Source organism: Puccinia triticina, chromosome 10A (genome assembly GCF_026914185.1).
Source record: "Puccinia triticina chromosome 10A, complete sequence".
NCBI classification, from domain to species: Eukaryota; Fungi; Basidiomycota; class Pucciniomycetes; order Pucciniales; family Pucciniaceae; genus Puccinia; species Puccinia triticina.
Window position 1 is genome coordinate 538742 of NC_070567.1, and position 13137 is coordinate 551878.

General features: G+C 46.7%; 1 protein-coding gene across 1 annotated transcript; it reads right to left on the reverse strand.

The window, feature by feature from the left end:
* Positions 1–40: 40 nt before the first annotated feature.
* On the reverse strand, positions 41–3950 carry PtA15_10A50 (uncharacterized protein; the record flags this gene model as incomplete). The annotated part of the gene is made up of 7 exons (XM_053160693.1): positions 41–234; positions 303–535; positions 609–788; positions 865–1318; positions 1392–1564; positions 1627–1763; positions 3948–3950. The coding sequence occupies 7 exons, from the start codon at positions 3948–3950 to the stop codon at positions 41–43; spliced, it is 1374 nt and encodes a 457-aa protein (XP_053024186.1).
* Positions 3951–13137: the final 9187 nt, after the last annotated feature.

The window sequence follows — 13137 nt, forward strand, 5'->3', positions numbered from 1 at the left end:
TATTTTTTAGGCACAACAACATGGTCTATCTCTCTCGCCATCACTCCGCCACCTCGCGGTAGATCTTGATCGTCTTGTCCGCACACCCCGTGATCAGCCGGCTGCCCGTCACATCAAACGTGCTGCAGAACACCCCCGCCTCCGCATCCAGCGAGCCCGACTGGGGGATGTCGCTCAGCGTCTGGAAGGGCAGCCCGGTCTTGTAGTCCCACCAGGTCATCGAGCCATTGTCCGCTGGAACGGGGAAAACGATTCAGCCCTCTCTCTCTCTCTCCCACAGCCCGCGAGCACCAGCCACTCACCGCCCGAGTACATCACGCCCTGCTCATTCACACAGATCGTGTTGATGATCGCATCGTGGCCACTGAAGTTGTGCACAAACATCCCCTCGGGGCACTTCCACTTCTTGATGTTGTTCCCCCCCGCAGAGCCAGAGGCGAACGAATACTCCGTCGGATGGATCGTCAGGCTTCGGACCGACTTGTGGTGGTGCGTCAGCTGGGCCATCGTCCGCCCGGCTGCCAGATCCCAGAGTCTACAAACAGCCCCATGTAATCTTCTTGAGCGATATAAACCCGCAAAGACCACCTCGCGCTGCACGGGCTTACCGGATCGTCGAGTCCATCGAGCCCGTGATCACCTGGGGATCGCTCTCTTGACACTTCACATCCGCAATCGTCGCGGTGTGGCCAGATAGCACGTGCACCTGGGCTTTCGTTCGCATGTCCCAGACCCGAGCCGACGCATCTCGTCCCGCAGTCACAAGCACATCAAGAGTCGGGTGAAGGCTAGCCCAGAGAGAGAGAGAGAGAGAGAGAGTAAGAATCCCTAAGACCAGCAATTGTCAATCAGGGTATATCTTACCTGAGAGAGTAAACCCCACTCAAATGGCCATGGTAGTGGCGGATCACTTTGTTCTGCTCGAGGTCCCAGCATTTCACCATCTTGTCCTCCCCACAGCTGAACAGGTACGGGTGGCGATCGGAGACGGCCAGGCCCCGGACGGTCGAGATGTGTCCGGTGAGACTGAGCTTGAGGTTCCCGCTGGCGAGGTCCCAGACCTTGATGATCCGGTCGCCCGCCCCGGTCACGAACCATTGGTTGCCCGGCTCGACCGCCGCCGAGCGCACCCAGCCCAGATGCCCAGAGATCACCCGGTGGAGCTTCCACTGCGGGTGCAAGTCCGGCTTCACCGTACGCGCCTCGCGCCGTCGGATCAGCGACTTCGATAGCAGCGTCGACTGCTTGTGCGCTGCGTGTTGAGAAGATGACTCGGAATCGGCCCGGATCAAATCGCCCGTCGACTCACTCGGCCCAGCTGGAAACAACATGTTCAGCACTTGTGTGTGTGTGTGTATGCTGTCACCCTTCTTCGAAAGCTTTTTGCTCACCTTGGATCCGTAGTGGGCCCTGGGGCCCGCTGGTGATCGATTTGAGGGCCTGCTGCTGGTGTCCGGGTCTCGAGGGTCCACTGGATCCAGCTTGTTGATCGAGGACGGCGGAGGGAAGAGACTTGCAATCGCGATACTCGTCGTAAGTCTTCGTCGCTATCCGCATCCGGAGACTGTTCCCAACACCCGTCAGTTCCCATCTTCTTTCCTTTCCTCTTTTTCTTCAGTGACTTACTTCCGCTCGACATCGTTACAGTCCAGTGGCTTGTTACATGCGAACAGCGCATGTGTTCTTTTCAAGGATCGCTCGATCGCCGACAGCTCGTCCGTCGTCGCCACATGCGGCCCGCCCATTCCTGTAGGTAGTCGTTGCTGAGAGAATGCCGGCGGGGAGGGTCAGCCTCCGGATTGCTGTCTCCTGCCGGCGAACTCCCCGAAACTCGGGGGCTCAACATAGGGCACGCCCCGCGTCTGCGCCCTCAACCATATCACTTGGGCAAAATAGATTTCCATCCACAAAAAATCTTCAGCAGTCTTTTTGTTGATGAAATTGAAGTGCCAATTCATTGCTGGCAAATGAAGCTTCAATTCTTCAAATACATCCAAGCAGCTTATTTTCTTGCCAAGAAGAAGGATTGTTTTGGGGAGTGGTCTATAAGGCCCCGTTTGGAGCCGATATAATTGCGCGATATAATCTGGAATTTTGTGACATCTGATCAAGTTTTGGCGGACCTGATCATATTTCACATAGGATGTCAGGCAAAAAAACTCATATACTGCCCGGATTACATTGGCTCCAAACGGGGCCTAAATTTTTGCTAATTATCCTGCAAGGGTAGATTCATATCTTTAAATTCACAGCAATAGAGAGATTGATGAAGATAGGGGGGTTCACAAAAGAAATCTGGAGCCCACTTGAAGGCCTTTATGACCAACTTTTTTAAAAAAAATTAAGCTATCCACATTTGGGTGTTCCTAATTGGTAATTAGAACAAATTCCTATTTTTTTCAAAAAGTTTTTGATAAAGGCCTTAAAATGGACTCTAAAGTTTTTTCAAAATTCTATTTTGAACCCCACTAATGATGTTAAGATCTGTTCTATTGAGATGAAGAGAGGGTCTGGGGTCTGGGATTCTGGATCCAATGAAGGAGCTTGGATCTCTAGCTCTTCAAACAATGAGTGTAGGGGTGTAAACGGGTCGGGTTTGGGTTGGAAAATGGTGCCCAAACCCAACCTGACGTGAACATTGGGTTGGGTTGGGTCGGGACAAAAGTGCAGATACGCTGCCCAAACCCGACCCAATTTACAAGGTGTTGGGTCCGGGTTGGGTCCGGGTTGGGTCTTGGGTCAACCCAACATTTTTTGCTCAGCAGATCCCAGGAATGAGTGCCCAGTTTAAAAGCACAAGAAAAGAAAAGAAAAGCTTTGTGTATTGCTTTAAAATAGACAAAAAAGAAAAACATGGAAATCCTTAATCTATGAGTTCATCTGTTTCCAAAGGGTCCGGGTATAGGCCTTTGTGGCAACGGACCCAGTCTTGCCCACATATGAGAGCCTTGAGTGTTTCTGGCTTCATCCTGGTTCGGTAGTCACTGAGCACTCTCCCACTGGTTGAGAAGGCAGATTCCGAAGCAATCGAGGTCATCAGAACCATCAGTACAGTTTTTGCCAGCTTGGAAAGGTTCGGAAATCTTCCCTGGTGGGTGCTCCACCAGGCAAGAACTGAAAACTTTTGAGATTGAGTCGCGACCGGTGGTTCTTGAAGGTACAGATCAAGCTCGGCAGTGGTTGATACAGCGTGGATGGCTGTGATGTATTTCTTGAAGCGCACGTCAACATTGGAAGCGTGGACTCTGGATTGTGGAGCAACAGCCTCAGGTACATAGCTTTCCTAATTGGGTCTTAGTCGGGTTCATGGGCCGACCCAAATGGAAAAAGCCCTGCCCAAACCCAACCCGGTTTTCTAATTGGGTCTCAACGGGTCGGGTTGGTTTCTCAAAGGGAGGCCAAAAGGCTGCCCAAATCCGACCCAGAACCCATCGGGTCACAGCTCTTTGCGGGTCGACCCGACCCATTTACACCCCTAAATGAGTGTGTGGTCTGTGACATGTAAGTGATAGCTATGTAAGCAAAAGCCTGTGCTATGGAGCCCACACTATGGTTCATGACAAATGATACTCAGCTACTACAGAACAACCTGGTACTTTTTGAAAGGAATTCACAAAAATGATTTGACATCTACCCGTAATATATAGAATTTTTTTCCGCAAAACTTCATTGGAATTCAGCACCAACGAGTAAAAATTTGATGTTGAATTTTTTTCTGGTATTAACTCATTTGCAAGTGAACAAATCTGTGCTTTATGTGATTGAGAATCAGATGTATACATAATGTTGGATGAAAAGTTGGAATTTACATGTGGAACTGGATCAAGCAAAAACCTTGCTCCTCCACAGGTGAAACACTTGAATGCCTGACCACAAAAGATGTAGCCAAAAAATATTCAATTAATGCCAGAAATAAGACAATCCTCCTTTGCACTTGATGCTCTCACCATGTGTGACCTAGTACACAACACAAAGAAAACAAGACCGTCAGCTAGAGACTGGAGGAGCATGAAGCAGCTTTGCCATAATTGGTAATAATCTTAGTATGTCCATAATTGGTAATAATCTTAGTATGTATCCCAAAAATAGAATCATCTTCAGAATGAAGTCAAGGTTCTGACAAAATTACTACTGGGATAGCCTCAGAGAGCTCTAGATGCCCCCCTGACTCTGAAATTAAGACACCTACAAAAACAAAAAAGCACACATGAAAGAAATGTTGCAATGAATGACTGAAGCAGCAAGACATGATGTGGTGTCAAGATGGATGGGCAGGGAAGAATAAGGAAAGGAAATTCTGCGCCCGCTGCTCCATAGCTACACTACAACATAGATGTCACAGAAAATGAAAGAGCAAGGGAAATGTGTGAAAGCATACATCCTAAAACCTGTGAAACTCAACATGAAGCAATGAGCTACTAGCTGCTACAGGTTGACAAAAAAATTTCCCTTTTTACCAAAAATTGAGATTTTGGGTGTGTAGATTGAGATCTTGGAGGCTCTCAGACTCAAAGGGAAGTCATCCACTAATGGTCAGAGGGATCTGATATACACCGGATTCATGATCAGTAGAAACTTGCAGTCGAAGAAATTGATTTCGCATTGGACGACGCGCACCTAGACCAGGGTGATTGTACAGAACCAGTCGTTGAGATCGCCAAATTGTTCATACCAGTCTTTAAAATCTCTAAGTTATTTTTTCACAAGGTCACAACTGGTGTAATGACCCAAGACAAGCTACCATTTTTCACAGAAATGTCTTCTCATCAGCTCAACACATTGGTCAAATCCGTTGAAGGTATCATCAGTTATACCTGTGAATTAATATCTCACTTGCCAATTGTTGGCAAGAATCAACCCATCTCTGCTGAAACTCTTTGCAATAGGATCAAAAAACTCTCATCTTGTTTTCAATCTTGCCTGTTTCTTGTAGACCTTTATATTTTACCCCAATGCCCGGGGACTAATAATTGCTCCTCTCAGACTTGCCTCAAAACTTGGCTTGTTACTTGGAATACTTTGTTCACCAAAGCTACCAACAACGGCTCTGAAGCTTGTCAATCTGTTCAAACGGAATAAGCAACATGTCTTTTTCTGGAGTTGTAGGATTGAAATTTTTTTGCTTGACCAATGCTTCTCCTGAATCCCTGTCATTATTGCCAACTTTCTCAGTTGTGGTGTTCCTGCCAAATTTTCAAAGCACCCCATCTGGCAATTTTCGGAATATGCTTCTTACATATTTCCAACTGGAGGTCTGTTGTGAGAGTTCAGTCGGGGTCAATCAAGTTTTGGAGTCCAAGATGATGAACTTTGTATTGCCTATTTCTGAATCAAGATTGCAGAAAAAGAGATCCACAATAGCATAAAAGGAAATAGATACAGAAATAGACGGCCGGATGAAAATGAGAGGAAGAAAAAGAGACACACAGGGAGTCAAGTACAGATGTGAACAGCGGAGGAAGGCAGAAGAACTAAGCAATACAATACAAAATAGATACAGGTTCAGCTACCAGCTCAGCAGTGATGACCATACCAATTGGACTGTTGACTTGTATCCAATGGAGGACTTTCCGTCGCCTAAATGGCTTGATTTAAAGGGGTCAGGCCTAAATGGCTTGATTTGGAGGGGTTTGCTAAACCTTGTTTGCTGGTGAACACCCAATCTCAATCAACTTGCACCAGCCAGTAAAGTTTAGCTGGTCCTTCTAGATTAAGCATTTCAGCCAACGGGAAGTCATCCAATGTAAGTGATGATGAGGCAGATGCTAATGTGTTGTTAAAATTCTCTAGACAAATTTCAAGAAGAAAAGACCAACCAAACCAATTCCACTCAAAGAGTTGGAGAAAAAATACTTGGTGGGTGCTTGTGTTACAAAGCATAGGGAAACAGAAAGAATAACTGAGTAGAAATGTTGCATTAAACTGCAGATAATTTTGCAACACTCTTATGCCATTTTACCAATGGCAATTGACAAGGATACCAAAATGCTGTGGCCCTATCCGAGTACGCACCAAAGCAGACTTCAACTTAACAAGATTGAGTGGAGGCTAATGACAAGTTCATTGATACAGATTAGATCTGCAAGACTCACAGAGCTCAAAATCTTATTTTTATTTTTACTCTTAATCAAGTAGAGAGCAGTCTTTCTCCTGCTCTTCAGTAAAAAAAAATTCCTTCTGATGTTTTTCATAACTAATACTATATGAACAAGCTTGAGTAGTAGTCTGGTAAAGAAATATATCTTAGTCCTTCATGTTCTTCCATAAATAATTCTTGATTTGCTTTTGGAAGACAAATTAAAAGTATTTCTGAATTAAATAAATTGTTATTGATGTTTGGAAATGAAAAGAGGGTATACTGGGGATCCAAGGCAAGCGTAACTAACTGGAGGCACAAATTGTCTCCAAAGGAGAGGCTTGCCTCAAACTTAGCGAAGTTCCTCAAGACTCGGGGCCCCTGGGGGGTAGGCTGAACTTGCAAAGAAAGCCTCCGTCAGGAGGGACTTATAACATACCTCCCCATTCTGGCGCACAGAGAATGGGGTTTTCAAGTCTTTTTTCCTTTTCTTCATTGTACATCTTGCATACCACAACTTATTATTTTTTGCTCCAGATCAACCCAACATGCTACTGCTGATTCTGGTATTTTTTTTCTTTTTGTACTGGCTCATATGTATCCTGAGAAATTATAGAAGAGAAACAAACCTCATGAAAGTTACTGACTCTGTAGCCCAGATTTGCAGACATTCATTGTGAGATTAGAGCACGGACCCTCATTTGAGGACTGTGCTCATAAGTGGCAATGTAGCTGGACAACACATCCATTCAATGGCTGGTTCATTACAGGATCCCCACCCAACCGGCCATTAGGTGTGCACTCCACTTGATGACGGGTTATCAAGTGGAGTGGCACTCCATACAATGACTGGTTGGGTGGGGTATACACCCCACTTGATGACCGGTCATTGAGTGGGGTGTGCTGATTCCACACTCCATGCATTCCAATGACCGGTCATTGAGTGGGGTGTATGAAAAACTCGAAATAACTAAGAATTGTTTCTTCATCAGACTTTCCACTCTAGTGACTACAACTGACTGATGAATAGAAATGAAAGACATCTTGATGTAAGAGAGAATTACCTAAGAGCAGGAACAAGGCCGCACTCTACTGATAATTGAGAATAGGAAATGAGGAGATAGGTTGAGTTAAGTGGTTGACTTGGTCTTATCTAGACAAACATCATCTCAGCATTAGTTCCCAACCTTCCTTTTCTCTTCTCTCAAGGTGCATCATCTCCTTGCTTGAGGTTGTCTTTTGACCTGAGGGTTTCCTCATGTGGCTTTGGCAAAACGGCTGAGAAGCAATGCAACATTGTCTGTTTAGAGAACACCGTTGCATCAGCCACTGCCTTTCTTTTACCGCTTTGCATGGCTAAGGACTCAATACTCTTACCAATAGTTTCTCCTGCTCTTTGAGCAGTATTGGGTTGATTGGTCTGGTTGCTCTTGACAGTTCTGTCTTAAAGAAGCAATAGCATGTTAGTGTCTATCTGGTCAGCTTATCTTGAGATCTCTACAGTTGCTTACCTTTGGTGCTAACTGAGATTCTCTCCATGAGTGATCATGGGCCAGGATTTTCCTTGAGCCTAATCTTGTTGCTCATGTTTGCTGGAACTGTAACATCAGAAGATGAGTTAAGTTTCAAAACTCCTGCTACACTGATCTGGACTGCGGAAGTGGTTTGCGTTTGCTTACCAATTTCCCCAGCTGGTTTGGTTCCCGGCACCTTTCTCATTTTATGAGGTTGTTACCGCTCCCCCGAGCTGGAATTCTCACAGTGTATACCCCACCCAACTGGTAATTGGGTGGAGTGCCACTTTGCGGTCATTGGATGGAGCACCACTCCACTCAATGACCCGTGATCCCCATCCAATAAGTGGTTGTTGAGTGGAGTGGGACTCCATCTGATGACTGGTTGTCAAGTGGAGCCAGGTCATCAGATGGAGTTTGGACTCTACTCAATTGTAGCACACTCCATCCAATTACCCGTCATCAAGTGGGGTGTATGCTGGTGTATGGTATGAAAACAAACTGTAAGTTGAAAAAAAAACTACATGTAGATTTCATTGAGCACAGATGATCTCTGTTACTTGAATTCAGTAAACTCCAAGGTTTGATTTTCTTGGATAATTTATTTGTACCAGAAGAAAAGGTCTAACATAACTCAGATTGTATGAGATGATAGGAAAGAAGCAAGGCTTTATGCCAAGCAAATTTTTAAGGTTAAGGCCCCGTTTGGCACTGATATAATTATAGGTGATATAATTGCTGATTAATTCAATAAAAAACACAAAATTCAACATAAAGCCTCCAAATTTTTTTTGTAGGCAATCTACAGTGCTGGTCTCTTCAAATTTGAAATCAGATTCAACTGATTCAGCTATCTTCAGCACCATAATACCATTATATCACTTTTGACCAACATGAAGTGATATAATGGTATTATGGTGCTGAAGATGGCTGAATCAGTTGATTCTGGGTTCACAGTTGAAGAGACCAGCACTGTAGGTTGCCTACAAAAAAAATTTGGAGACTTTATGTTGAATTTTGTAGTTTTTATTGATTTAACCGGTGATTATATCACCTATATTTATATCAGTGCCAAACAGGGCCTAAACATGTTGAAAGCAGGAAACTGTGATGGTTTGAAGAAACCACCCAGCCAAACTCAGAATCTTGGCATGCCAAAAAGGGGTGATAGCGCGCAAGTCCCTCCTGCCGAGGGCTATTGGAGGCTTGCTTTGCAAGACCAGACGCCCGCAGCAGCAAGGGGCTTGTGTTAAGTTCAGGCTTGTCTCTAATCTCACACCATTGGCCCTACAGACTTGTTTTTTTTTTTTTTTGCAAATGATTCCAAAAGTGTAGTTTGTGGTTTAAAAAAACTGAGTAGACAGAGGAGGGACTTATTATGGAGGAGGAAGGCACAGCTCTACCTGTGCGCGTGGTCTATTGCGTGAATACAGGACCCAATTTTAGGGCCCGCGCTAACTTAGCTAATTCCCTCCTCTCCCGCATCCCCCCTCCAATAGAGGGACTTAGTCAAGTTAGGGACCCACGGTGGAAATGCTTCAGGCCTACCACCAGTCCTCCAACGACTGTTGTTGCCCACAAACTTAACAAAGTCCCTCTGCTGCGGGTGTGTGTCTTGCAAAGCAAGCCTCCAACAGCCCTCGGCAGGAGGGACTTGCGGGCTATTGCCCCTTCTTTGCTTGCCAAGAATCTGAGTTTGGCTGGGTGGAATTTTTGAAGCTTTATAATTCCTTGCCCCCTTGACATTCTTTGGATTAAAATAGCTTAGGTTGTAGGCCTGATTTTTCCTATCCAACCTACATATTTTCAGGTGTTTGGCAAAAATCATGCCACCCGCAGAAATTCCACAAAAATCCCCAAACAGCTGGAATTACAAGCAGTGTGTAACTTGACCGCTACACATTACAGCTTGTGTGCACATTGGGTGATTGTTTTTTTTGTGTAGATTTCTCTCAGAGGATGCTATCAGCCCTACAAGACCACAATTGTTCACCAGCTGTTGTGCCAATGTGGCTAACTTAACACAAGTCCCCCCTGGTGGGAGGCTCGCTGTGGCTGGCCACAAAGCGGCCCCTCCCGCAGGGAGGGACTTGCGAGTAATGTCAAAATTTTGGCTGGGAAAGAAATCACAAATGGCTGGAGGGAAAATATTAAGCCTCAGCCAGCCTCCCCCTCAGGTCCTGTGGACCTGCCCCAGAGCCAAAAGATACTTCTGGACCTCAGCTTTCATTTGGCACAGGTCTCATCTCCTCAATCCAAACCATTTGCACTGTACTAATGGTTTAAAAATAAAAAACATGAAGAAATGTAAACTAAGGATGCGCAACCATCATGCCTGGTGGATCCATTTTGTTGCATATAGGAAACTCAATTGTGCATATTATCAGAAAATCCGAAAATGGATCTTCAGAGCAATGTAATATCCTCCAGGGTTTCTTTGACCTTCAAAACGGATTCCTTCAATCAGTTTTGGAGCTTTTTGCTCAAAATTTTGGGTGAGGGTGCGCGTCAGCACTGCCAATGAAACTGTCTATTCAGTTTTTTTGTACATATTTTGCTGATTTTTAAATAATTATTTAGTGCTTTTGGGGTTGAATATCCTTCCTTTCCCTGCCAGACTTCAGACATTAGGTGTAAGCCTCTCCTGCAGAGAGCCCTCCGGGCGGGGTCCCCCGGACCCTCCGTTCGAGAGGCCTAGTTAAGCTAGCCAATGTGGGGAGGTACAGTGTAAGAGCATTCACATTTGTTTGCTCAGTTTTTGGGTTAAACAAGCCCGGGTTTGTGGGCAGGTTAGCTGACGAGGTTGCCTTCAAGTGGGCAAACTCATTCGTTTGGTCAGTTTCAGGCTAAAGTGCGCTGAAATGAGTCGCAGACCACCCTAGCCTGAGGCTACACGGCGGGGGTACTTCCTGCCCCGCCCGTTTGTGGAACCGACGAGAGGAGGGTAAACCGTGGAGCCGACGAGGATCGGCTCGGTAACCCCTCGGTAAGCTCGTCGGTTCCACGAAACGCTATTTTTCCACGTGGAACCAATGGGCTTCACACTTTTCCCCGTTGGTTCCACGATGTGCCTTCCTGGCACGCGTGGAGACCACGTCAGCTCGTTGCTCACGTTGGTTCCACGGCATTTTTTTTTTTTTACTTCCAGCCAAGACCACCTCAGGCTGGTCCTGAGGTTTTGAAAGTCCAACAAAACTTGATTTTGAAGAGAGGAAAAAAAAACTTGAAAAAAAAAACTTAAGAAAAAAACCTATCGCAAACCCAATTGCAAACCATCGTTTGGGGGGTTGATACAGTGTATAAAAGCGTGATACAGGAATGTGAAATGGCTGCGTCAATTGTGTAGCACTCCCTCTCACCCAGGCTCCCTGTGTTTGGTGTGGGTTCAAGTCCCAATGATGACAATTTTTGTTGGGCTCCTCCCGCTAAATTTTTCAGCCCCGCCTACGTGGCCACGTGGATTCCACGGGTACACATCTGTAAGTATCCGTGGAATCCTCGGGGCCATCACGAGGTGCCCCGTGATCCACTTGGTGGAGGTCACGTGAACGTGTGGACCAGCAGCCGCTGGTCCGACCTCGCGCGCGGCTACCACGTGGAGTCCTCGTGGATTCCGCGTGATTTCCCCGTGGATGGACTCCCCGGGTGTACACGGCGGGGGTACTTCCTGCCGCAACCTTGGGTGGATCCGACAGGTCGCGCTTGATCTGTGAAACGGACGAGGGATCCACCGTGGATCCAACGGGTCGCGCTTGATCTGTGAAACGGACATGGGATCCACTGTTTCCCATGTGATCGTGGGCACGCTGTCTGAGATGGACGGGGGTCTCGATTTGTTGTCACTCCAATGAGAAAACTTCAGTGGACTCTACGCAAGAAAATTGAATCTCGGTGGAGTCCATGAAAGCACTTTTTTGTGTGCGTCGAAACCACACACTCCTCTTTTTGCTATGTGGAATCCACATGCCCCAACTGGCTGTTGATTGGCAGTCTCATCACTCGCCCAGTTAGGTTTTGATACCCCAAAAAATTAACAAGTCCTGATCTCCAAGCTGCCTCTTCTCACCCCGACCGCACACCACCAGCTCAAACAACCGCTAAGATCGAGGACACGATCTGGTTCATCCAGGTAAGCTCCTCTCTCCTCCACTCTCCATCCCGCCCTCCCTCCCCACTCACACCACCACCCCGCTCACCCTGGTAGATCACCCACTTTGCAGGTCTCTTTGCAAGAACGCATAGACGTTCTTTTGGAAAAGAACTCTTGCCAAGGTTTATTGAGTTTCTTGAGCAGAACGCTCCTTGAATAATCACCAAATATGTCGTTGATCATTTCCAGTGCATGCCACGGTGAAGTCGGGATGATCGGGATGAACAGGCCTCTCCAATCTTTGTATGTGATCATCTTCTCAGCGCTGATTATCCAATAATATATTTGCATGATTAACCCATATTCTTCCCATCTTATCTTGCCTTTCAATTTGTCTAATCGTGCATTGGCGCTGTCCAGGATATCATTTCTTCATTTAGTGTTGACTTTATACAATGCATATTGTAAATTTCTCTTCCCTGTTGTACATTTGTGTCTCTAGCTCTTCTTCTTGTTATTTGATGTAATGCATCAGCTGTTACCCCCTGGTAACAGCTTTCAGCTCAGACAAATTTCACCCGATGAACCTATATTTCTGGTCAGAGATGAGGTTAATGAGCCCATCTGATGCATGGCCCCACGTGGATCCGACCACTTGTTGGATTGTGTACACCCCGGGAGTACCTCCACGTGCACCTAACTGAAAATCTCCGAGGATTCCTTGGGAACCCGTGCGCGAGGTCGGACCTGCAGGTGACGGTCCAGGGTATCACGAGGTCACCACCCATATCTCAGGGGTGGCCTCGACGGGATCGACCCAAGAAATCCACGGATGCCATGAGCTTTCCGTGGACACACCGAAGCCTCCCCGTGATACAAAAAATTTGCAGCGCCCACGGGTGCCCCACTATCCAACAAGTGGTTGGTTCCACGTGGGTTCATGGTGCGCTCCACTAATCTAATGGGCTCATTGGGCTCATGGGAGGTAACCCATTGCGGGCTCCGGATTGTGCACACTGGCTTACAATCTGTCAGATATCATAGGGGTACCACCGGGGTATCCGCTACTACATTGCATATCAGTGGCCATGGTGAGAGGAAAAAAGGGGAAGGGTAGAGGTAAAAGGGAAAAAAAAACATTTATGAGGTGGGAGAGAGAGAGAGAGATAAAACTGCGTGGAGGGAAAACAACTATGAAATCAGAAAATCTCCGCCGGAACGTGAGCTTCCTCATTGGCGGTCGGCGGGGCGAGGCTTCGGCTAGTGATCTGCTCTCTTTGTGGCGCCACTAATCCTTGCACGCACACAGGCTCCACGGGCGCCCCGACGGCTTTGTCCCGGGGCTTGCGCTTTGCGGCGCCAATTGCTTCCCTGATCCTGATGACCCGCAGGTGGTTCTCCAGGTTGGAATAAGGAGCTTAACAAACGCAAAGGCTTCAGTGGTTTTTTTGGGAGGG